The 25,247-nt window shown below is 35.5% G+C and overlaps 5 protein-coding genes across 7 annotated transcripts; 3 read left to right on the plus strand and 2 right to left on the minus strand.

Moving 5' to 3' along the window:
- Positions 1-258: 258 nt before the first annotated feature.
- Positions 259-5,849, plus strand: LOC110688291 (sodium-dependent phosphate transport protein 1, chloroplastic). Of its 2 annotated transcripts, none has more exons than XM_021865022.1 (10): positions 259-1,081; positions 1,960-2,067; positions 2,321-2,476; positions 2,571-2,786; positions 2,915-3,124; positions 3,784-3,921; positions 4,166-4,267; positions 4,683-4,748; positions 4,933-5,017; positions 5,278-5,849. In XM_021865022.1, exons 1-10 carry the CDS (start codon positions 689-691, stop codon positions 5,373-5,375), a joined length of 1,572 nt encoding a protein of 523 aa, XP_021720714.1. In that variant the 5' UTR covers positions 259-688; the 3' UTR covers positions 5,376-5,849. The 2 variants fall into 2 exon arrangements, with proteins under 2 accessions (XP_021720714.1, XP_021720715.1); XM_021865023.1 differs by having other exon boundaries at positions 993-1,081; positions 1,946-2,067.
- Positions 5,850-7,023: 1,174 nt separating this feature from the next.
- On the minus strand, positions 7,024-9,322 carry LOC110688292 (cytochrome P450 86A1-like). Its single transcript, XM_021865024.1, has one exon. The coding sequence runs from the start codon at positions 8,907-8,909 to the stop codon at positions 7,323-7,325; it is 1,587 nt and encodes a 528-aa protein (XP_021720716.1). The 5' UTR covers positions 8,910-9,322; the 3' UTR covers positions 7,024-7,322.
- A 4,301-nt stretch (positions 9,323-13,623) lies between these two features.
- Positions 13,624-18,031, plus strand: LOC110688293 (eukaryotic translation initiation factor 3 subunit F-like). The gene is made up of 6 exons (XM_021865025.1): positions 13,624-13,935; positions 16,082-16,161; positions 16,775-17,004; positions 17,134-17,255; positions 17,363-17,476; positions 17,711-18,031. The coding sequence occupies exons 1-6, from the start codon at positions 13,717-13,719 to the stop codon at positions 17,798-17,800; spliced, it is 855 nt and encodes a 284-aa protein (XP_021720717.1). The 5' UTR covers positions 13,624-13,716; the 3' UTR covers positions 17,801-18,031.
- A 1,753-nt stretch (positions 18,032-19,784) lies between these two features.
- Positions 19,785-20,476, plus strand: LOC110688295. The gene has a single exon (XM_021865028.1). It carries the CDS (start codon positions 19,978-19,980, stop codon positions 20,284-20,286), a length of 309 nt encoding a protein of 102 aa, XP_021720720.1. The 5' UTR covers positions 19,785-19,977; the 3' UTR covers positions 20,287-20,476.
- A 2,106-nt stretch (positions 20,477-22,582) lies between these two features.
- LOC110688294 (josephin-like protein) lies at positions 22,583-23,937 on the minus strand. Of its 2 annotated transcripts, none has more exons than XM_021865026.1 (2): positions 23,793-23,937; positions 22,583-23,624 (listed from the first exon to the last, which is right to left on the minus strand). In XM_021865026.1, the coding sequence occupies exons 1-2, from the start codon at positions 23,877-23,879 to the stop codon at positions 23,148-23,150; spliced, it is 564 nt and encodes a 187-aa protein (XP_021720718.1). In that variant the 5' UTR covers positions 23,880-23,937; the 3' UTR covers positions 22,583-23,147. The 2 variants fall into 2 exon arrangements, with proteins under 2 accessions (XP_021720718.1, XP_021720719.1); XM_021865027.1 differs by having other exon boundaries at positions 22,583-23,621; positions 23,793-23,925.
- Between the last annotated feature and the right edge of the window lie 1,310 nt (positions 23,938-25,247).

Here is a 25,247-nt window from a genome sequence, read left to right on the forward strand (position 1 = left end):
CTCACTGGTTAAATTTCACAATTATTAAGTTGCATAAACATGGTGATCAAGTACTAACAATTAGTTGTAGCATAATGAGCATATTGCTCAAAGATTATTAACATACTTTGTATATGCATATTGTACATTAAAAAATTTGAACTATACATTTGTTACGTTGTTAAGTAAATCACATAAATACTACGTCTTCATAAATTTTATTGATATAAACTAAAAGTTCCGATTTGAACTATTTGTCTACTCGAGAACACAAATCTTGGATGTAGGATAAAGTTGTCATAATTGCACCATAGTATTCATTAGATTAGATAATCTACTACAGTACTACTTGTAGAACATAATTTCCCAACTTTTAAGCCAAAATCACCAAAAAAAAGAAAGGAAAAAAAAAAAAAAAAAAAAAAAAGAAGTTTTGCGTACACGTCATCATTACCCGCGCTTGGTGAAGCAAAATTCCGTTAAGGAATAGCACTCCTACAACTAACGACCTGCCTCGCAATTTCCACCATCTAATCTATTCTCAATGCCACGTGTCATAACGATAACCGGTTACCAAATAAAATATCAGCTCAAAATAAGATCTTCCAGATAAAACCCAAATAAAGTAAAAAATTAATAAAAAATAAAAATAAAAAAAGGAAAATTCCTCTTCACTGAAGAATTGCAGTGAGAGTTTCCGGCGCTTCCGATGAACGCCGAAACGTTTCTCATCACAAATTCACTTTCTCTCTCCTCTTCCTTAACTTCTCCGAAGCTTCCAGAATCTACATGTCGCCGTCGATTTTCTTTCCGGTTACTCTGGTCGGATATTCATCGGTCTCCGTCGAATTTCCGGCGGGATTCAGTGACCGCAGAATTACGAAACGTTTCGGTGAAAAGGAGAAGTTTCGGGAAAGTTTGGGCTGATGTAAAACCTAAGCCATTTGAGGTATCCGCTGACTCGGTTCCTACTGAGTCAGTGAAGTTCCGTGACGCGTTAAACGATGTAGTTTCGGAGGAGAAATGGTGGGAGCAGTTTCCTAAACGGTGGATTATTGTGATTCTGTGTTTCTCCGCTTTTCTTCTTTGTAATATGGACCGAGTAAGCTTTTCTAATTTTTTAATCCTAATTTAATTTTATTTTTCTGCTAATTATTTATTTTATTACTATTAATTTACCTAAAGTTTACTGTTTGATTCGATTATTAATAATCTAGACATGCATCTAGGGTTTTTTATCATTACTCATAATAGATTGTAGAATTACACTATCAACGTGACAAGTAATTTTGAATGAATGGAATTTACAGCAATGTAGTTGAAGTTTGACTGAGATGAACACTAAGCCATTTTTAGTAGAGTAACAAGAATAACAACTAACAACCAATTAATTGCACTTCTTATGTAGTTATGTGTCCCCTTGCTAGTATTGTCCCTCCATTAATGAAATGTGTTTACAAAAACGAATTCTTTATAGTGACTAGGCCGTCTAGACGTCTTGTTATTAGAATGATAGATGAAGATGTTTTAAAAGAAGGAAATTGTATTTGCAAATCCCCCTCTAATTATCTTGGACCGTCGAGTAATTGGAGAGGATCTTGAAATGTACTAATTAGACTCAATGTTCCGTGTATAATTGTATATTGACATCCTTAAACTTCTTGTGTTGGGACTATTGGATCGTAATTGAATTGTTAGTGATGGTTGATAGCACTCAGAGTTGATGTGTTATAAAACAATATATGAAAGGGGAGGGAGGTTGAGCTTTTCATTGGCTTGCTTCAATTCAATGTTTATATAGAGGTTGTTTGTTGGTCACCTTGCAAATGTACATGTCCATTGCTAAAGCAAGCCTTATTTATGATATAATGAAACTACGAAAGTATGATATATACTCTATAATTCATAAGCCTGTAATGTGCATTCAACTGCAATGGTCTATGCTAGGGTGAGTAACTTTAAACAGATGTTGATTGGCAGGTAAATATGAGCATTGCTATACTTCCAATGTCAGCCGAGTATGGCTGGAATCCAACCACTGTTGGTTTGATACAGTCTTCTTTTTTCTGGGGCTATCTTCTTACACAGGTGACATTTCCTATCCTCCGAATTTTGGGTGTTTTGTGTTTGTTTCTTGTTTCTGGTATGTCTTGTGTCCATCATATGTCATAGGCTATTCAAGTTAACCTACTTTTAGCTTATATGCTTGTATGTTTATCTCAGGCATCTTTTTAGATTAGCATGAGGAAACTAATTGCTATAGTTATGGTTTATGGACATGTGGTAATTTTTGCTTTGTTTTGTTCAAATTAAATATGCTAAGTGGCCACTTAATGTACAGATAGCAGGGGGTATTTGGGCAGATACTCTAGGTGGCAAAGCTGTACTTGGGTTTGCTGTAGTTTGGTGGTCTATTGCTACTGCTCTTACTCCTGTTGCTGCGAAGCTTGGATTGCCATTCTTACTTGTCACTCGTGCTTTCATGGGCATTGGCGAGGTTGGTACCTTTTTTTTTTTTTTTTTTTTTTTTTTGTAGATTCTTGAAGTCCAAATAACATAGTTTAAGTTCTGTTTTCTCTGTGATTCTCCAGGGTGTGGCCATGCCAGCCATGAACAATATGCTCTCAAAATGGGTTCCTGTGTCAGAGAGAAGTAGATCATTGGCATTGGTGTATAGTGGAATGTACCTTGGATCTGTGACAGGCTTGGCATTTTCACCATATTTAATACATACTTATGGTTGGCCTTCAGTTTTTTACTCCTTTGGTTCTTTAGGAACTGTATGGTTTGCAGTGTGGCTAAGTAAGGTAATTTCTTATAATTCATTGCAATTTCCCTTATCATATATTTCAGCCACAATATACATTTTGCTTTTTAATATTCTCAACTTGGGTACTTTTCTCCTTTCTCTTTGTTCTGGGGAATAAACACATAGGCAAGTAACTCACCACTTGAAGATCCTTCATTGCGGCCTGCAGAGAAAAAGTTGATTCTCAGCAGCAGCTTATCCAAAGAGCCAATTAAGAGCATTCCATGGAAGTTAATTTTGTCAAAAGCACCAGTTTGGGCTCTGATAGTGTCGCATTTCTGTCATAATTGGGGAACATTTATCATACTTACATGGATGCCAACATATTATCACCAGGTGTACTTCTATATTCCAGCATATGTTCTTTACATGTTGCTTTTTTCCCAGCTTGATTTGGGCAATAACCTGTCTGCAGACTGCAGCTCAAATTTGTAAATACAAAGCACAAAATATGAACTAACTTAAGAAATAATATCTGAAGATTATGGACCCTTATAGGTCCTCGTCATTTGACTATTTTTACAAGTTCAGAAGTGTGGTTACTGGTTAGTGAGTTGTGCCTAGCCGAAGTTGTTGAGTAGAGATATTGGTTCAAAATTATACGGTTGGATGAAATCAAATTGTTGAACATAGTGAGCAGCACTCTTATGAGACCCATAAAAATATGCTAATGACTAGTGAGTAACCAAAGTGAACTTTAATACTTTCATTTGTCTAAGATTGATCACCCTATGGCCCTATGCCCCTATGATGCTTATTATGAAAAAGTTATGCGACTTAAAAAGTTAAAAGGGATAATTGAATGAAGCCAGCAACTTGAAAGTTATGCGACTTTAAGGTATGCTTAGAAGGACATCCTTGTGTGCTGGCATGGTTCAACTCTCTTATAATTGATGTGATTTAGTTGTTCTTCTGAATTAATTTGAACATCAAATCATGAGAAATATACTTGAATCATGACTATTTTTTCTCCTTTGTACCATGCTTCTCAACAGGTGTTGAAATTTAACCTTTCGGATTCTGGAATGTTATGTGTTGTGCCTTGGCTTACAATGGCAATATCTGCAAATTTCGGTGGTTGGATTGCAGATACTCTTGTGAGTAAAGGTTATTCTGTGACAACAGTTCGCAAGGTAATGAAATTTATTAGCCTTTAATATTTATTATTCTAACCGCTGGTTGATTATGTTCCTTTTAGTTTACTGCATTTGAATTTGAAGTCCTGTGTTAGTTACAGTATCCTGCAGCAAGCAGCCAAGCATGTTTATGCTGGCTGTGTATAATTGATCTCTTGATCATTAAAGTTTGTGCCGATGTTCAATGACAGTAACAAAGTTAAATTGTTTTGTTAACTATACTTGTCTACTCCTTTTGCAGATTATGCAAACTGTTGGTTTTCTTGGACCTGCGTTTTTCCTAACTCAATTGAGCCATGTTGATTCACCTGCAATGGCTGTTCTTTGCATGTCCTGCAGCCAGGTTTGTAATTTTTGCTTTTCATGAGAGAAGGCAGTGATGGCTTAGTGCCTGGTATTAATCAACAGTTAGCATATTACACATGAGTACATGACCACGGAACGCACCGTTAATCATGCTCTGGTTTGCTGAAGTAAACCTTGTGACATTCATTCTTCGGAAACAAAACCGCCTGCACATAGTTTCAGGATCTTTTAGTATGAGCTATTTCAATTCTATACACCTGCAAACTAATTGTTATATATGACAAACAAAATCCTACTGTGTACAAATTTATTGGTCTAGCCAGAGAATTTCTTTTTGAAATTAGATATGAAAAAAAATTCTTGTTACTCGTTGAAATTGTCTGCATTGTTAAATCATGCATGATTCTTGATCCTAACGGCCATTTGTTTCTTATGTTGTCTGTCATAACTAGGGAACTGATGCGTTCTCACAATCTGGCCTATATTCAAATCATCAAGACATAGCCCCTCGGTACTCTGTGAGTATTTGTAACTCAGCCCCCTCCCCCCCCCCCTCTGTTTATAATAGGCCTCATAAGCCGTAGCTACACTGAAATCGCAGTAGGTAAAACATTTTTTTATTCCATAATTATGGAATTGTTCTGGTGTTCCCTAAGTCTTCAAATGTGGTTTGTTTAATCCTTTCTTATGAACCGTCCTCAGGGGATCTTGTTAGGCCTTTCAAACACTGCTGGAGTGCTGGCGGGTGTCCTGGGAACAGCAGCCACCGGCTATATATTGCAACATGGTTTGTTTACATTCCCTATATATTAGAGGTTGTGTCAGAATGTGATCAAATGAAATTATAGCATGTTGTAGTGAGCTTTGGCTACTCTAGTGTGGGACTGATAACCAAAACTCCTCTATGCATCATTAAGTGATACTGTCAATAATATAACCACAAATCCCATAACTTTATTGAGGTTGAAAGTGCTGTATGAGACATGCATAAAAAAAACAAGATCTGATGCTGTGCAGCTTTCTGACGCTTTTTATTATTACTCTCAGGTTCTTGGGATAATGTGTTCGAGGTTTCAGTTGGGCTGTATTTGGTTGGAACTGTGGTCTGGAACCTCTTTTCAACAGGTGAAAAGATCTTGGATTAATCCTTTTTAAAATAAATCTTACTTCTGCAAGGCCAGATTGTTTCAAGGAAATGCTAGTCCAAGATATTCAGAAAAGAAAGTTCACCATAATATAATGAGAAATCGACAGAGCTCGTTATTAGGCCTTTTTTTTGGGCTCAAAAAAGTAATGGATGGGTCATGGATGGTCATCTGATCAACATGAAGCTGAAATGCTGAATGCTGCTTTGAATTAGTACAATGAGAAGATTTGATTCATTACACTAGCAGCTCCCTCGAAGGTCTGTCACTAGCCTAATCACTCTTACAGAAAATGTTCTATACAATTTGCAGATGTTCTATTGACACGGCTACTTGTAAATTAGAGTAAATCTTAGATCCACCAATGGCAGGATTCATACTGGCACGGTGGTTGTTATTGCTGTAAATAACAAAAGAACTAGAATCCATTTTGTGTACTCCTTGTCTATACTTAGTTGTTACATTGTCCCAATCTTTTATAATCTTAAAATTGCATGATTTCATGCTGTATAATTCTTAAGAATTATATATACAAAGTATAAAAAGAAATATGTATACAAAAATCAACCAATTGAATACGTCAAGTCTTGTCTCTAATTCTCAAATCCTAGCTTCGCCCCTACATATACATAATTACCTTTTAAAGCGTGATGACGTTGAAGTCAATAGTGCAGTTAGATAATTCAAAAGTGGGAGTTTTGCTTTTTTGGGAGTGGCTTTTCATTAAACACAAGACTAAATTATATTCCATGGAAAAATGATGCATGGAAAAATAGGCAGGAATTTAAGCTAGTGCTATTGCCCCATTGGTTGGGGCATACATAAGATATGGCTTCTGAAATTGGATTTGTTTTATCAACCCCAGTCTACAAGTCAGCAACTAATTTTTCCACTACCAAGAAATCAACTTTCAGTGTGTCTCTGAAGCTGTTTGTTAGGTGCTTTATTAGTTGCGAAAATTTTATAACTCCAAACTAAGTTATTCTATCTGCTGGTTGGACTAATGAAGTTATGCAGTTGCATAAAAAATTATGCCAAATTATCTGGGTGAAGTTGTCCATTGACTTAAACTATGCCTGATTATCATGTTAACTAATGTTACTTTGTGAATTTGCTAACTTCTTTGCAAATTCACATAAAATCGGATTTCCACACCATATCATATATTCCGGCAACAACAACATCAAAACCTTTAGTCCCAAAATGATTTGGAGTCAGCTAACGTGAAATTTCGAACCGATTATTACGTACGGAGTAAGTAAGATGTCCTTCATGGTCAAGCTCAAATACCTCATCGTATGGGCACTGATGCACCTTTAAGTACCAATGCATGTACCACTAGTCATTTATAGTACCGTCACAAACGAAAATCATTCAAGGTGTTACTAAAACTATGTGATATTACAAAACTTGAAAAATAGCATAACATCTATCCGATGTATCACTGAAACTATTAATTATTGGGCCATTCAATTGATTGCGAGTTTCTCATATCTTTATAAAGTTTTAAATATGATCTTACTACTTAATACTCCCTACAAAAAAAAAAAAAAAAAAAAAAAAAAAAAACAGCTGGAGCAAGTTTCAACCACATTTTTATTTACTTCCTATCATTCATTCATCTGTAACACAAGAGCATCCGATCTCATTTAGAGGGGACATTGTACATTTCCACTCTTTATAGAAGTAAATTATATACGAGTACAATGTATTACATACGAAGTCATCAAAATATATATGCCTTAAACAGCAATTTTCTAGATACAAATGAATCTCATTTTAAGAACTTCAATTCAATAGAATAGTAACAACAATAATACAAATCAAAACACTAGTAAACATACACAAATGTAAATATTAAAATCAAAATGCACATTTTATGAGTAATATAATGATAAAATGAAACTTCTTTGAACACTTGAAAAGACGAAAATGCCCCCAATCTCGCTATGCACAAGTAGCAATGCCACCCGCACCACCCTTGAGCTCTCTAGGCTCAACATAAACCTTGAGCCCATGTTTCATGAACAAAGTCAAGGACATCTTTTGCTCGACCCGATGACCGGGAACCGGCTGTAGCCGGTACCGGAGCAGCACAGCAGAAGCCACAGATTTCATCTGTAGGTAAGCCAACTCTTTCCCTAAACAAGTCCTAGGACCCGCATTAAACGCCACAAACTTATAACCATCCTTAGGTGGTTCGAACCGGTATCCTGAACCGAGTACCGGTTCACTTAACCACCTTTCGGGTCTGAACTCCATGCAATCCTCTCCCCATACAGTTTTCATCCTTCCTACGGAGTAAATCGAGTACGTCACCGTGGACCCCGCAGGAACAATTGTCCCATCTGGCAATACGTCGTCGTTTACAACGTACTTGAAATCCTCCGGTACAGAAGGGTATAATCGTAAAGTCTCAGCTAACGCTGCTTTTAGATAAACAAGTTTATCAGCCTCATCAAACTCTAGTGGTTCACGAACCCACTTACCCGGTTCATCGCCACGTGTCTGCTTTAACACCGTCGATATCTCATCGATGATCTTTGCCTCAACCTCAGGGTGATTCATCACTAACCAGAAAAACCAACTCAAGGCCACTGATGACGTGTCACGTCCAGCAAGGACAAAGTTCAAAGCGATGCGTTTAAGCACATCATCAGCAAAGACGTTACCGTTTTGATCTCTCTTATTCATAAACCTTGATAGTAAATCATCAGAAGGGTTCTCTTTTCTTGCATTGAGTGCACCTGACATATAATTTTCCACAACTTGTAAACTTTTTTGTAACCTTTTTTCAGCTCCAACTTGAAATACCTTTTTTAACCTCCATAGAAAACCAGGGTATAGTAGCCTCTGGAGGGTAGACTCGGTAGCGGAGTCGAAAGCGGAGGCAAACGGGTTATCGGGTAGACCCGGTGACAAAGTCATCGGGTCTTTCCCAAAAGTCAACCCACAAATATTATCAAAAGTAAGCCTAAGAAGCAAGTCTTGTAAATCAATCGGTTTTTTTTCATCTTCAGCTGTTTCTAGAATCTTCCAAAGCCGGGTTCGGATAGTCCGGTTAACCCACCGGTTCATGGCTTGACGTAGGGTTCTTGTAGTAAATTCAAGAGCAGCAGTTTTACGTTGTAAAAGCCAAGTTTCACCATCACTGTTAAAAATACCTTGGCCTAGTAAATCATGAAAAGTTGCTTGCCATTGTGGGCCCTTAGGGTAGTTATCGAACCGGGTTCGGAGGATGTGCTCAATATTTTTTGGATGGCACGTAACCGTGTAGAACCCTTGCTTGTATGCCAAGAAAGGTATGGCTATGGTACATGTTTGGTACGTGGCGGCCCCACTAGTCCGCCGGAGGTTACTCGCAATCCAATCATGGAGTCGATTTCGATTTTTGAACAGATATGGTAGACTTCCTACTAGAGGCCAAAGGTTTGGACCAGTACTTAAACGTCTACACAGCTGAGAGAACCATAACATGTAGACCGATAACATGGCCACCATGCCTAAAAAGATTTGCATTTGCATGGTTTCCATTTTTATGATATGTATGTATATGTGGTGCTAATTGTGAAGTTTTAAGTTATGGTTTTTCTTTTTTTTCTTTTGGGGGGAAGGGGGGGTGTTTAAGAAAAGAGGGATATGATAGAAGAAGAGTTGATGTGATGAAGTAATGGGTTTGAGGAGAGTGAGAGAAATGGGGTGTTATAATATATAGATGAGGTAAGCGGTAAACCAAAAAGGTGATAAATTTGGTAAAAGGAGTTTAGTAAAAGTTGTTGAGAATTTGTTTTTGTTTAATTTTGGGGGTTTAGGGGGTTAGTCACCAGGGCACTACATATTTGCACATGTGTGAGGATATTTCATATGCGTTTTTGGCTTTTGCTACTCGTGTAAGAATAAGACAAGTACTCAAAGAAGTGGCAAGTGTAAGTTAGATTAGCAATGACGATTATGGTAATGAACTTGCTTTTGCTTGGATGATTATAATATTGAAATTATGTAAAATATATTATTATTATTATTATTATTATTATTATTATTATTATTAATAATAATAAAGCCAATTTGGTTTTTGAATTTTGATCATACCTTAATCCTCATCTTATGCGAGTAATATTTTTTACTCTGTGTCCAATTTTTACAGGCCAGATTTTTATAAGTAGGGGAAAAAGGTAAAGGTACTCCTAAGCTACCTCTAAGTAGGTATGATTCAAACTTTGGACCTTTAAGATCTAAGATAAGTCTCTTACAATTATACAAGAGGGGATGAGAAATCGGATGCAAAACATGAATAAGATTCATAAGAATATGAAATAAAAATATTACACAAAGGGACAAAATTGAATACAATGAGGAACCGAAAAATCAGAAAATAAAAGCAAACGAGAGTCATGAGTGATAAAGTTTCCCAACAAAATCAATATAGTGATGAAAAAAAGAAAACTCGTATAATTGATAACTGATAATAAAGCAATAAAGCAATAAAAATTATAAATGCAAAAAATCATAAAGCAAATTAATTCATTCTTTGACTCTTCACTCAATCAACCCCTGCTCCTCCCTTAAAAAACATATTAATTCCAGTAGAAGGCAACTCAATATTGCAACTCACGGTCCAAAAATCATGGATTAACAAATTAACCTTCATAAAATTAAGTACAGTGATCATATTTAATTCAATCGTCAAGCAATGCATTATTTCAGCGTATCGCAAAGTAAGAAAGTCTTCAACCCAATCAAGGCGGTGATATTCAAAAAAAGACATCAAACTAAAACAAAAAGTGATACAAATGAGATTCAATTTTAATACAAATGAAATGAATAAGTTCGATTATTGTATGTGTAACATCTGTTGATGTATGACAAAGTTGACAATATTGTTCAATTAAACGACTAATGTAGACTTACTAGTATAATTATTACGGAGTAATAATATATATTCTCTTCTAGACACCATATTAATTAAATCTACCTAGGATATTTAGATTATTTACAGGCAGAATGGCACTATAGTCAGCTACATGCAACTAACTATTAATGAATTGAAAAGATCTTATTTTTCTTGGTTAGTTTACGCAAACCATAGTTTATACATATTTTGTCTACTTTCCTGTCGTGTACCAATGACTACCAAGTAGCAGGTTCATACTAACACACACTATAGTACTAATACAGTAATATTATACGAAGTAAGTTGTATTTTATAATATATATTTTATATAATATACGTGAATCGATCAACTAAGTATAATATTAATTATCATATGATATTAGTTGTTGGTGATACGGCTACTAATTATTGGATAGTTTTTAATTAAAAATGTGAGAAATTATACCAGGTAGTTAGAGATGGTGTAACCATGCTAGGAAAATAAGGTTGATAAAAAGCAAGGAAAAACACTTTTTCTACAAAAGAAAAAATAGAAGGAAGAGAATGAATAAAAATGGTAATGGGTATTTTTGACCTATTTGAGAAATCAGTTGTTGAGAGTAGAAAAATGTTAATTAAATGCAAGTAAATTTGAGGTAACAAGTTATGCTTGCTATTTTTAATTAGAGGAATTGTCCCACCAAAAAAAAGTTAGTAAGACCATATAATAAACTTTTTGGCTTATTACTTATTAGCTGTTGGTATATGTATAAATCTTGCTGTTCGTAAAGTCGTAAGCTTATTAATTATCAGCTGAAGATCAACAGCTTCTTAGCTAACTTTGTACTCTTGGTATAACGCATTACATTATTACTAGCAGAGTAATACCTATCTTGTAGTAGTTTCTAGAATAATAGTGTAGTAGTTTCTAGAATAATAGTGTCCATAAGACAGTCATATAATCTGCTTATGTACGTATAGACGACGTACAATACGGGTTTAGTGTAATTTGTTTACCCCCTCTTCCTCACTTGGAGAGCTAGAGTATGTAAATTCGCTAATTGTGTCATTCTTAGCTTTCATTTTGTTGCATCAATCGTTTCCGGATAGAACGAAGGGATGATAAACTATAAAAATTATAACAATACAAATTCAAGCCCCATTTTATACGGAGTATTAATTAAAACTTAGAAGTTAGATCATACCTCATAAATTAAACACACGTTAAAATTCTACAAAATAAAAGTTTTAACACCTTTTTGAACTAAACCTACCGTAAGTTAAAATTCAAAAGATTCCTTGAACTAACAACTTACATGAATTATGAAGCACCTAGTTATTAATTGTAAGGGTTTACTTTTGCTTGAAAAACATAGCTTCCCTAATCTTATTGTACCATTGTACCTTTTGTGGTATATTGGCACCCAGCAATATCTACCCATTGAAGAATAATTAAATTAGGGATAGATTAATATTAAAGATGATAAAGGTATTATCGATTAGAGACAATTACAATATAAATGTTGCACTTACCTTGTTTGATCAATCCATCATACTATTGATGGTTGTAAACTGACACTTACAAAGATATTAAAAAAAAGCTTTTGCACCCATAGCCTAAAATTAAATTGGTTACATAAAGCTTTTTATTTACCAATTGTTACAACTAGGTTAAAATCCCGTGCAATGCACGGTTGTTAAATGTTTTTGACAATAATATTACAAAATATAAAGTATATAAAAAATATTCAGAAATATGTCATTTAGGTATGTATGGAATATGATTGTCAAACTGGAAATAAAATACGTATAAATAGTTTAATTACTTAAGGATTTTGCACAAAAAAAAAAAAAAAAAAAAGAGAAGCGAAAAAGGCGTGAATTTTTTTTTATAAGGTAATGACAAGTGTCATAGAAGGATTTGCTTTTAGTATAGGTTAATAGATAGATAGATATTGATACTGACCTTATGTTAGGAAGTCGAAGAGCTAGCCAATTGCTCTATCCACCTATCTCACTAGTCTATAATTTCTACTTATTTTTTATTTTTTTTTGTTGAAAAATACTACTACTACTTTATGTGCGGTTCATTTTATGTATTATATACAAATAGTTTGATAAATTTTGTTCCTCACAAAAAAAGTTTGATAAGTTTTGTACCTCAAAGTTTGATAAGTTTTGTTGAACAAGTAGAATAATAAAAAAAAAAAAAAAGGTAGAATAAAAAAGGATTAATACTGTTTTTTAATCCAAAATTTCACCAATTTATTTTCATTAATCCCGACTTTGGATTATTCCACAATAATCCCAACTTTAAGGTGGCCTATCATTCTTCATACCCAACCGGTAACTAAATCTGTTATATCAGGTCACTTGACACGTGTCAAGTCCTGATTGGTCTAAAAATTAAAAAAAAAACCCAGTAAACAATAATCCCCACCGTAACCCCCCCCCCACCACCACCACCTGCCTCCAGCCGTCCGCACTGACCCCTCCCTTCCCCTGCCCCAATGTTGCGCCGCTTTCCCCCCAATCCCCCTGTGTCGGTGCTGTGACCCACCTCCACCCCCAATCCCCTCCTTTTCTGATTCGATTTTCCGCCAACCACAATCAAAACTCCGTTTAAACCTCTCCAACCATTCGAAACACCCTCGAAACCCCTTCCCCACTCCCGAAAACCCCAACAGCCACTTCCTCACCGTCGAAAACCCTAGCCGCTAGGGTTTCGAGGTAACCGGAGTGGTGGTTGGAAGTTTTCCAAAAAGGGGAGGGGTTTTATTGGCGGTTGCGTAGAGGTTTCGGGGGTGGTTGGTGGTTTCAGGGTGAGGGTGAGGGGGAGGGGAGTCGGCGGTTCAGGGGGAGGGGGAGGGTGGTTGGCGCGAGGCTGCGGCTGGGGGCCAGGCAGGGGGTTGGGTTGGTGGGGCTACGTGGCAGTGGAAGGTGGTTGCGCTGGGTGAAATTTTTTTTTTATTTTTTTATTTTTGGTTATTTTTTTAAAAAAATATTTTTAACCAATTAATTTGTGACACGTGTCACTTTAACAAAAAAAAAATTAACCCATTCAACCGGTAACCGGTTTTGGGGATTGAAGAATGATAGACCACCTTAAAGTTGGGATTATTGAGGAATAATCCAAAATTGGGATTATTGAGGAATAATCCAAAGTTGGGATTAATGAAACTAAATTAGTAAAAGTTGGGATTAAAAAACAACATTAATCCAATAAAAAATTGTTAGTTTGATAAAATTGTTACTTGGGCCTTGAGACGAAATAGGAAAACTCCAAGCCCAATAAATCATACTTCGTACAATAAAAAACAATCAAAGTAATCAACTAAATTACACTTACACCCCTCATCAATTTATTTATTATTATTATTTCCCACAAAACGCAACATCTCTTTCTCTCTCTTTCCGGCGCAAATTCTCTCTCCTCTCAAAAACCAAACCCTAATTTGTTCATCTTCAACAATGGCGCCGGGCGAGAAAACGGTGCTCCAATTCGGAGGTTCGACGTCTTTGAATGTGAAGGTTCATCCGTTGGTGATCTTCAACATCTGTGATTGCTATGTCCGACGACCCGACCAAGCTGAACGGGTCATCGGAACTCTTCTCGGATCCCTTTTACCCGACGGTACTGTTGATGTTCGTAACTCTTACGCTGTTCCTCACAATGAATTTTCCGATCAGGTATTTCCTTTTTAGATTGTGAAATTTCGTATTTTGTTTGTTTTAGATTGTGAAATTCACACTATTTGTTGAAAGTTTGGATTGTTTTGTTAAATCTGGAATTGTAAATAGTGATAATTTCAACAAATTGGATGCAATTGTTTAATTTGCATTGTTTAGGTTTTTCGAAGAAATTGTTTCTGTAAAATTAAATAGGATTAGATATTATCAATAAGTTGTTAAGTTCTCTGTGTTAAGTGAGTGTAATTGTCTCAATCTTTTGTAATTAAGGATATGGTATGATTTTGCTATAAGTTGTTAACTATAGTTGGCTGACTGCCTCTATTACTTAAACTTAGTGGACTAGTGGAGTTATCTTTGTGAATTTAGCCAAACCAACATTATTTTAAGAAAGGTGACGAAATCTTCTGTCTTTTCAAAGGCTAGTGAATTTGAACTGGAATTTGATTTTTAGACGGAACGGAACAATCAGATTTTAGTGAGTATAAGTGCTGACAGTAGACATGATTGTTTGAGTTATGGTGGACTGATTGGTGGAGTTTCGGATATGAGAATGTCGTTGTTGAGGAGTTCTTATTTCTTGTGATTTTTTTTTTTTTTTTAATTCTTTTTAATTTCCAAATGTAGATTGACTAACACCACCCTAAGGAAGATTAGCGATTTTAGTGTTGATTGTGATGATAGTTAGTAAGTTCTAAAATCCCCCCTTATTAAGTAGATGGTCGTCAATGAATGGGAAAAGACACAACTTTAAGTCCTTTGTTCAGGGGATTACTAATGTTTTTTTTAAAGAGAATAGGAGCCACAGGAAAGCTAGAATGGCAGTTTTTTTTGTTACTCTTGTATCATTGTATGCGTGCTCCTATCTTTGCACACTGAGAACTCCTTTGCAGTTGAAAGTCGGTGGATATATTTCTCAAGTAAATGGTTTTCTTCTGAGTTTTATGATGTCAATTCTTGAAGAAGCTGAGCACTTGAATATGTTATGTTTGTCTCGAGACTTCTTATGGTGTATTGAGAAGGAGGAGTTACTTTATGCACTTGTTGCTATATATTAGCATAAATAACAAAGACTTATATTGTTTTTGGATGTCTTCATTTTGATTTAATGTGTACTCTGGTGTATGTTTAATACACACCACACTAAATCGATGTTTTATGTACAGCAAAGAAATCATAAGCAACCATTCTTGTTGAACCTTGTCATGTTGAGTGTTGAATAGTATGAAGTGGATCTTGGTTGTGTATCGTTACTTTTTTCTAATGTGGAATTGGATTTTTGAAATCTGACATCTAGCAATGCTTAATACCAATGTGGATATGACTGACTTGTTTATTATGTGCTCATGTATGGTTTTATCTGTTAAGCTTCTGAGTTTATTGGGACAGTTGTTTAGACATGCACTGGTTTTCTTTTATCATCACCCTGATTCCAGGCATTGTCAGAGGTCTACTGGCAATCCTATGGTAGACCGTTGAATGTCCTGGGAAAGAAATTTATGTGTCCTTCGTTGTCCAGTAATATACGGTTTTATTACTCGGAGTACATTTGGACTCTACATGCATCTTTGGTTTGAAATTCTGGTGAACAACTCATATGTATGAACTCTTTTGTGGTTTGATGTAGTTATAATCCATGTCACTACTTTTTGGCTATTGTAGTACTTATTGGATCATGGTATTGTCTGAAGATTTTTGTAGGTGGCTGTACTTATTGGATCATATAGTATACTGTTGAATGCCCTATGGTATTGATTCATTTATAATAGTATCTGACTATCTGGTGTTTGAAATTTGATATCGCTATATTTGATGTCATAGTGGAGAGTTCAGACATAGGTGTCTACTATCAATTGATGGTAGATCGTTGAACTTCAAAAAAAAAAAAAAAAAGGAAGTTATTTGATGTGCCCATATTGCACAGTTATCAGCAATTTCATCACCATGGTACATTTGGTCTCTGATGTGCTATGATTTGAAATCTGGTGAACAGCTTTTGCTCTTCTGTTCTTCACTGTTCTGTAAATTGATTTTTTTAATTTTTTTTAATGTGTGTTGTCTTACCGCTATTAACTATATTTTAGTGTTCATTTTTGTCTTATATTAGCAACCTGTAGAAATTAACCTACTTTTTATTCCCTTGCAGGTGGCATTAGACATTGAGTACCACCACAATATGTTGACATCCCATCAAAAAGTGAACCCAAAGGAAGTCATTGTTGGATGGTAAGTCTTCGTAGCTTATATTATCTTTGAACCTTTCAGTAGCTTCATTTATCATGTCATACTTCTAGAGCAACAGTTACCTATGAGAATTGCCATTTGCTGTCAAATGCTTAATTGGCATTCTATTTTTTGCTTGAGATAGCATCCTGATTAAAAATGCTGCTACTGCCTCAAATTTACCTTGACTCAATCTAATTAAGGAATTGTTTGAACCGTTAATGGCTAGATATACTAACTACTTGTAAGTATATAGTGTCAGGCACTATGTAGTGTCTAACAAGATTTCCTGTTTGCAGTTTTCATCTATTGCAATTAGACTGTCTGTACCTTTTAGTTTAGACAAATTGGTCCATTTTAGTTTTGCTTGAAAACATTGGTTTACTTTCTTCCATGTTTTTAATACTTTGCATTGGTGCTTTATTCACTCTAATCATGTTTTGGGAATCTTTGATTGTATGTAAGTTTGAGTTCTAAAAACCTTTATATGTTTTGGCAAAAAAATTAGTGATATTTACTGTCTAGGTTGTGATGATTACATCTACGGCTGTAGCTAATGCAAGCTTTACTACCTTGGCGTCATTGTTGTTTAATCTCCCCATTTTTTGTGCCACAGGTATTCAACCGGGTTTGGTGTTACTGGAGGTTCTGCTTTGATTCATGAATTTTACTCTAGAGAGGTTGCAAATCCAGTCCATTTAACTGTGGATACTACATTCAGAAATGGAGAGGCAACAATAAAAGCCTTTGTTTCTGTTAGTTTGTCTCTTGGAGACCAGCCGCTTGCTGCTCAATTTCAGGAAATTCCTGCAGAGCTTCGGATGTCAGAAGCTGAGAGGGTTGGATGTAGGCACAAGCACTTGATATATTTTTTTGTCAAAATAATGAAACCACCTAATTAACAATGCTAATTTGTATTTACTTGTTATATATTCTGGTTTATTGGAAATTGATTGGCTTTATTGCTGTTGGCAGATGAACTTTTGAAATCAACTGTGGCGGACAAAATTCCAAGTGATTTGGAAGGCATGGAAAGTACTCTGGAGAGGTTGCTGGCTTTAATTGATGAAACTTATAAATATGTGGATGATGTTGTGGTGAGAACTCAATTGATGCAGCACTCTTCTTTCGACTATTATTCGGCCCTTTTTTTCTTTTTTTTTTCTTTTCTTTAATGAGCTATGTGTTTATTATGTATCTCCAGGAGAGTCGTGTTGCTCCTGACAACAAAATTGGGCGGTTCCTTGCAGAGGCAGTATCTTCCCTCCCGAAGTTAACACCTTCCGCTTTTGATAAGCTTGTGAACGACAGCCTACAGGTATATCAACTCTTTCTCAATTCAACACTTCAAAAAATCGTTTCTTCTTTTTATCTAGTTGATTTCAAAAGCTGATAGGCATAGAACGAGCTTGACTGGAGAGATATGAGGGATTGGCCTCTTTTACATCTTTTTTGTCGAATCCCTTTTTTTTTTTTTTTTTTTTTTTTTTTTATTTTTCAATCTTATGTAGTGATTATCTTATCTGACTACATGTCATTTTTGTGTGAACAGGACCAACTTTTGTTAGTATATTTATCTAGCATCACTAGGACACAGCTGAGTTTAGCAGAGAAGTTGAACACCGCTGCTCAGATTTTGTGAGTCTAATTCAAGCAGTTTTACGCATCCAGCCTTGATTCTGCGCCCTGGATTTTAGAGAAGAGTGTGTATTGATATATAATCTTCTGGTACTCCTGAGAATAGCCTTTGATAATTTTGTTGTTGGTGATATATCTGTAGCTCGAAAATTTTGTCCACTGGATAATGTATTCTCAAGCGTATTCAATGCTTTTGATTCTTTCAGTGTTGTTATTTGACTGCAGTTTAGGTTTATATTATCCTTCGTACTTGTTTTTAGCTATTTGAGTATGACCTCAATTGGCTTCGCTTAGCTACTACCTCAAAAAATACTGGTAATTGATACTGTCAGCCAACTTGAAGATGTATAGTAATAGAAGCCTCAGTAGCTATGCACAATGGCAATATTGTGCACATTACTGCTAAAAAAGGGTGATCTGTGGCTTCTTAATCAGAACGACAAATACTGTTTTAACATGACAATTATTTATTTTCATAATTGGTTGGATTATGAAAACTTCTAAGGTCTCTGTTTCAGTTCTTCCTCAACTTGTATAGTAATATAACTTTGTGGAACTGTATAATTGTGGCAACATTGTTTTCAGTGATACTTTGAATGACTGTAAAGGTATGTCATGGAGGCCCGGAGGCTGTGAGTTTATACAAGTATATTAGATGGTTGCGAGTATTGCTATCGAGGTTGAGGATTGCAATGTGGTATTCCTCCTAAGGGCTCTTGATCCTTGCGCGCGAATTACATGCAAGAAAAACTTTTGTATACACCCGATTTACACTAATATTAGTGTACATCGAGCAGTATAAGGGTAACTATTAGCTAATTTTAGGGTAATTTTTTGCCCTTTTTTTTGGGTAACTTTAAACATAATACAATTTTTATATATATAGACAACAGAAAAGTTTTATAAAGGTAATTTAATTACATTCAATCACTAATAATTGATTTTTAGTCATGTAAAATGTGATTCTTTACTAATAAAGCGTAGATAATTTTTATTTGTACTGGGTTACTTTTATGCATATTGGGGTAACTTTTATTCATTTTAGGGGTAACTTTTGCTCATTTTAGGGTACCTTTATAACGGATGTACAATATTGTACATCCGATTTTTTTAAAAGTTTGTCTACATGCAAAACTATAAACAAACTGGTTACCTCATTTTTATACGGCGTACTGAACTTTAAATGATATGTAATTCATTAACACCTAGTTTGGATAGAAGGAAATGGAAGGAATAAAAAGGAAGAGAAAGGGAGGGGGACTAACTCTCTTGTTTGGATAAATGATTAGGGGAAGGAAGGGAAAGGAGAGGGATCTATTTTCCCTCTCTCTTTAATAAGCATAATCCCTCCAAATTTGAAGAGATTTGGAGGGAAAATGGAGCTCACCTCCCCCTCCCTTTCTTCTCTCTTCCCTTCCTTTCCTTCCATGTATCCTATCCAAACAAAGTAAAGGTAAATATTTTCAATCCGAAGATTATGGCACACAACAAATTGAGGTGACTAAAAACTTTTGGGCAGAAAATTGTACTCCCTCCATTTTTAAATACTTGCTCCACTTTTTTTTTTTTTCAGCCGTTTTTAAATATTTGTTCCATTTTCTTATTTGAAAAGTTTTTACAATATTTAATTCATTTCTCTCACCTAGTGGATCCAACATAAATCATATTGTATTAATTTCATATTCTCTCTCTTCCAATTCTCTCAACCACTTTTGCTTTTTACAATTTTATATTTTCCTCCTACCCCACTACCTCCATAGTTTATTCCTTTCTCCAAATTCTCCTAAAACTCCGCGCATGGAGAAATGGAACAAGTATTTAAAAACGAAGGGAGTAATATTTTGATAAGAGAATGGGCCAAAAGCAGCCACATGTCAAGCACACGACCATACTCAAGGAAGATGATTTATCATAAATCTCTTGGGAAATTTCACAAATAAAATTCAGGAAAAAAAATATATATTAAAGATAAGATTTATAAGACCCTTGTAGAAAACCCGTGGTGGAAACACTCCTATAACAAATTTCAAATTAAAGAAAAAATCAAAGGCCTGAAAATTTCACACCCTCCAAGTTGCATATATTATCCTAAGCCTTTTCCATAATAAAACTGTTGGTCTAAGAGCATTTCTTCCCTTAAACCTCCATCACTTAACCCATTTACAACCCAAGAAGAAGATAATGGCATCATTGCCCTCCATATTCGGAGCAGCCGCAAGCGCGAGAGTAGTCAGAGTGTCAGCAGCCAAAGGCACGGTAGAAACCAAGGAAGAAAAGAGCTTTGTGGACTGGCTTCTAGGCAAAGTAACAAAGGAAGATCAATTCTATGAGACTGACCCAATTCTTCAGAAGGTTGAGGAGAAATCCGGTGGCACCACTAATGGAAGGAAGGGCACGGTTTCAATGAAGGGCACGGTATCAGTGCAGAGCAAGAAGAAGACTAATGGTAATGGAGGTGTCTTTGGTGGTCTATTTGCCAAGAAGGACTAGTTGATCATACATCACACTCTTCACTTTTCAGTTTCCTGCAGTGTTTTATTTAGTATATTATTGGATGATTTGAGTTCTGTTAATGTTTTAATCCCATTGTTATCATTCAATCTTCATTTACTACCCTGGGATATGCTTTAGAATATACTCGAAACGTATATATATCTGCCCTCTATTGTTTCTTTTATCACACTATTCATTTGCATTTGTCATGTTCATTCTTGTGAAGATGGTCTAAATTCCAACTACTAAGTTTCCAAGGTGAATACGTGATCCAGCCCTGAAGGGTCACTTTCCGAGGCGTTGGATACCTTGTCCAATCTCGGTGGTATGCTTTGGTTTCCTATCATCTATGAACAATGGTGATATAAATCACCCATCCCAGGGAACTAGGGAAGTGGGAAGGAGTCCCTCTGTAAGATGGAGTTGTTTTAATTTGTGCAAATATTTTACATAGAATGGCATTATGGATAATTTCAAACTACATACAAAGATCAATAACCATTAATCTTTTTTAATGAAGAATTTGTAACTGTTAATAAAGGATGATTTCGTGAATCAGACTGCCTTTCTAAGGGTCTGAGAGACACATCACAGTTTTACAGCAAGACACGCAATTGATTGGCCATGACTTTGTATGAAATACCTAACTGATTGTCCATGATTAACACAGAATAAGATTGCTTAGTGTGATTAGTATCAGCTATTCTTGCTCCAAATCAATCAGCTATTCTTGCTCCAAATCAATCAATTTTGCGAATAAAGCGTCAAAAAAAAAAATATGGTTCACAGAGAGATCTGAAACCTGGTGTGCATAATTTGGGAGAGAGCTCAGAGAAGTGATTAATAAAATTTCAAAAGTCCCAAACATAACAATAATTCAGGCATAAATTGTGGTTACAGGAGAATTTCAGATGCAACAAAATAAGAGGGTGTCGGGGATGAGGAAAGGCAGAACGATGGCTCTGTGAAAGTCAGGGGGAAAAAAGGGGGGAGGGAGGTCTGAACAGCATACTGATGAAACCATTTCCAGAATTTTTGGATATCTGTAGAATTTTGGCACCATTTCTTCTCAACTGCAACCAGCAATCAGCATCATGTTTTTTAACTAGATACTAGAGCTCCGATCAATATTTTTTGACGGGGGAGATGGAGAACATGACTTAATATAATCGATGCAATCATCAATAGCTTCTCTTGAATGAGCTTCTATCACATCTATTGATTTTGTGCACCCTAGAGTTGAGTTCTTAGACGAACAGGTTTTTTTATCGGTTACAATTCTTAAGGTATTTCTGATGCCTATACCAAAACGCTTCAAGAATTGCAAAGGTGAAAATGCATTCTTGATATTTTTCGAAAAGGGTGCTCCATGACCAGAAATATTACTTGAGTTCTGCCTCTTAATTATAAGTTCATTGCCTACTAGTCTGGTGAAAGTTTGTGTTTGAGTATCACCTCTTGACATCTGAACAGAGCAGCAGTTCTTAGAACAGAGAGAGAGGATGAAGTTTTAGGCAGGGAGAATTTACTGAAGAATTGGCATAGGTGGATGGGTAAAGTCAATAAAGCTCTCTGAAATTTTTACAGAAACATTAATAATTCAAAGTATAAAAGTTAATTGATGCATTATTGATATTAGCTGGCAGCTAAACAAAGGAGCAAATAATCACCAAAATGTAAGCATTAATGGAAAAAATATCTTCAAACAGATATGTTTCCTAAAATGAATAACTAAAGTTTGCAACAAATCACCTTTGTCTACTAGTTTAAGTAAAGGAGAAGGGAGCAATATGACAAGTCCAAGCCACTCAAGTTCCTTTGACAGTCCTCTAAATCTCACTATAGTCACCCATCCACAAACAAGTCACTCGTAAAAGTTACCTACGTTCTCACCGAACACATATATCATGCAAGACTTATTAAAACAAGATGCAATAACGCAGATTTACTTGAGAATATATTTTCTCATTGTAAAAAGAAAAAACCGTGTATAGAAGAACCTTCCACTCAACGTTACGGGAACACAAGGTTAAAAAAAAAAGTCCTGTGTTGTGTTTAGGCTGTCTAGAAATCCTTTAATTTGTAAAGTCATATAAAAGAAACAAAAGCAGGCCACTCTTTAAATCACGGTGATATAATGATAAATTCCCCTTTATATTATGCTATGAGGAAAATGAATGAACAAAACCTCAAAAATAATTTTCACACGACCAAGAGGCAGATTGCTGGCATAATTCAGCAGGCAAACATAAAGTATATAGACTTGAGCTATAAATGAACTCAGAGCAGAAGCTTTTTTGCACAATCATGAAATCTTATACTTTTCACCATTCACACTTGAACAAAATATGCTAAAAGAATTCCTGTAAGAAAACACATGTACCCATAAACTATATACTCATGTAAAACTATACAATAACTTGCATTTGTGTTCATTATGCAGCAATATAGTACATCAATGGACAGTGAAGAAAGGAGAACAAAGCACTAACCAGCACGGCACAAATAGAGCTGTACCACTGCAGAGAAAATCTCTCATAATAGAAGCTAGAAGTATGACGATCATGATAGTCTTCAGCATCCCGCCTTCCAGACTATCACCTACTTTGACAGAGCTCAGAACCATGAATCTTTTCATCAGACATTTCATTCACCAACTAGAAAAAAAAATCATAACATATGAGCATCATCCATTCTTTCCCTCCTTCCTTAATCCCCTTGAAACAACAGACCTCATGTATCACATAATAGCCGAAGCATCCACCTTCGTTCCAAAAATCCCAAAGATCTCAAAGCTGACTTCATCAATTGACCATGAATTCAACATCATAGATTTGAACAAAACAATCGCCACACATTCAATCTTGTTGTTTACCATTCATAACAAGTAGAATTTCACCACCAGCAAGAATAACACTATCCAAGAACACCCTAACTTCATGGACATCCTCGAAAGCGATAGGAGCCTTAAGATCACTATCCAAATTATACCAAACCCCATTAATCTTTCTCAAACTGACCCAATGCCTGTTCTTCCAAAGCCCACCATACCTTTTCACAGGAATATTCAACACAATCCCCATTAACCCATCATCTTCAGACCCATCAAGAAAAGAAATTGAACTAGCCCCATTTCTCCGATCATGCCACACTATATTCTTACCTTTCCTTTCAATGGAAGCAATCAAAACATTAACATCATAGTTCCCAGTAAACAGATTATGGTGAGGCTTAAAGACAACAGAAATAGGGTTCCAATTTACTGGGGTGGGATCATCCAAATTGAGTTCTTCAGCAATTCCATCCAAATCTGTTCGGCTAAATGCAACTTTCTCCTAAAATTAGTTAAATCCTAAATTAATTTGCCAAAAAAAATTTTTGACGGGAAATTAATTTACTAATATTGAAACATCAAAGATTACATTTTTTTCAAGCAAAATTAATTTCTTTGTTTGGAATAGAACTACTGTGTCAAATTAAAGAAGGGGAAAAGTGGGGTTTACCTGAAAGAGATTGTTGAGGGCATGAAGGAGGCAAAACTGCAATCTTTGACGTTCATGGTAAATTCCCGACTTGATTTGCTCTTCCATAACGAACCCAGAAGTTTAATTCCCATAGAAATGATCAGATTTGAAGGCTTACTCTATATAATAAAAAATAGTGTACGGCCCGGGCGATGCCCCGGGTTATTATATCTATATATTATTATACTCCCTTCATTTCTAAATACTTGTTTCATGCTTGAAGTTTTAGGAGAAATTGGAGAAAGTAATAAAATATAGAAGTAATAGGTAGGTGAAAAAATAAAATATTATAAAAAAACAAAAGTAGTTAAGAGAAATAGAGGAGAGGGAATATGGATAGGTGGTTTTGGGGCGGATTAGGGTTGCGAGAAAGAGAGGGGGAGGGTTCAGGTGGGTCAGGTAAGGGAGGGGGAGGGGATGCGTCGGCGTCTGGTCGGCGACTGTGTTGGGTGAAGGTGGCAGTGGTGGTCGATGGTGGGGCTAGAGTGGCTGGGTAGATTTTCTTGTAATTAAATTTGTTGTTTATATTGTAATTTGCTACATACTTCCTCTATCTCCTATTATAATGCCTCTTTTCCTTTTTGGTCAAACCAAAATACGATGCTCTTTTTATTTAGAGGTTGTATTTTTTGACATTATTACCCTTTTTTGATAAATTGTCATTTTTTTTTGTACTTTTAACATCAATTTCCAATACATTCTCTCTCTATCTCTTCGATTATTCCTAACTACTCCCTCCGTCCCCGAAAGAATGACCCTTATGGCCTTAATCTAGTCCTAAAATGATCATCCCATTTGCATTAAAATATTATCCAATTTGCAATACTTTTTGTGCAAAGTTAACTTCCCCATGTAAATTTTGTTTTTCCATGTACTTTTATTACTTTCTCTCTTTACTTTTTTGCAAACCCCATGTAAATTTCACTTTCCAATGTATTTTTATTACTAACTTTTTCACTTTCTTAAGAGCATCTTTAAGGGTGAACATTTTAATAGTTCACAATGAGTGAACAAATAAGGTGGTGGCTTAATGGCAAACTCTTTAATTGTTCATGTTGAGTGGTCATGGGTTCGATTGCAGGAGCAAGCACTTGCATGAATTAATTCGTTGTGGGCCCCACCAATATTTTGGACTGATATTCATGCAAAACGACGTCGTTTTGCTGTTTCATGTTGCAAAATAACGTCGTTTTGCTGTTAAAGGTCAGAAAAAAAAAATTAGAAATCAGCGGCTGGGAGCGCGCCACTTGGCCCAGCCGCTGCTTGACACGTGTGTACTGTTTTAAATATATCCGTTGTAATTTTACAACGGATATATTTTACAAAATACAAATCAAAAAAAAAAAAAAAAATTACCAACGACTCTATTTTTTTCCCCTCTATAAATAGACACCCATATTGATATACTTTTTTCAACTTTGAAAATTCATTTTT

The sequence above is a fragment of the Chenopodium quinoa genome, unplaced genomic scaffold (genome assembly GCF_001683475.1).
Source record: "Chenopodium quinoa cultivar QQ74 unplaced genomic scaffold, ASM168347v1, whole genome shotgun sequence".
In the NCBI taxonomy this organism is placed as follows: Eukaryota; Viridiplantae; Streptophyta; class Magnoliopsida; order Caryophyllales; family Amaranthaceae; genus Chenopodium; species Chenopodium quinoa.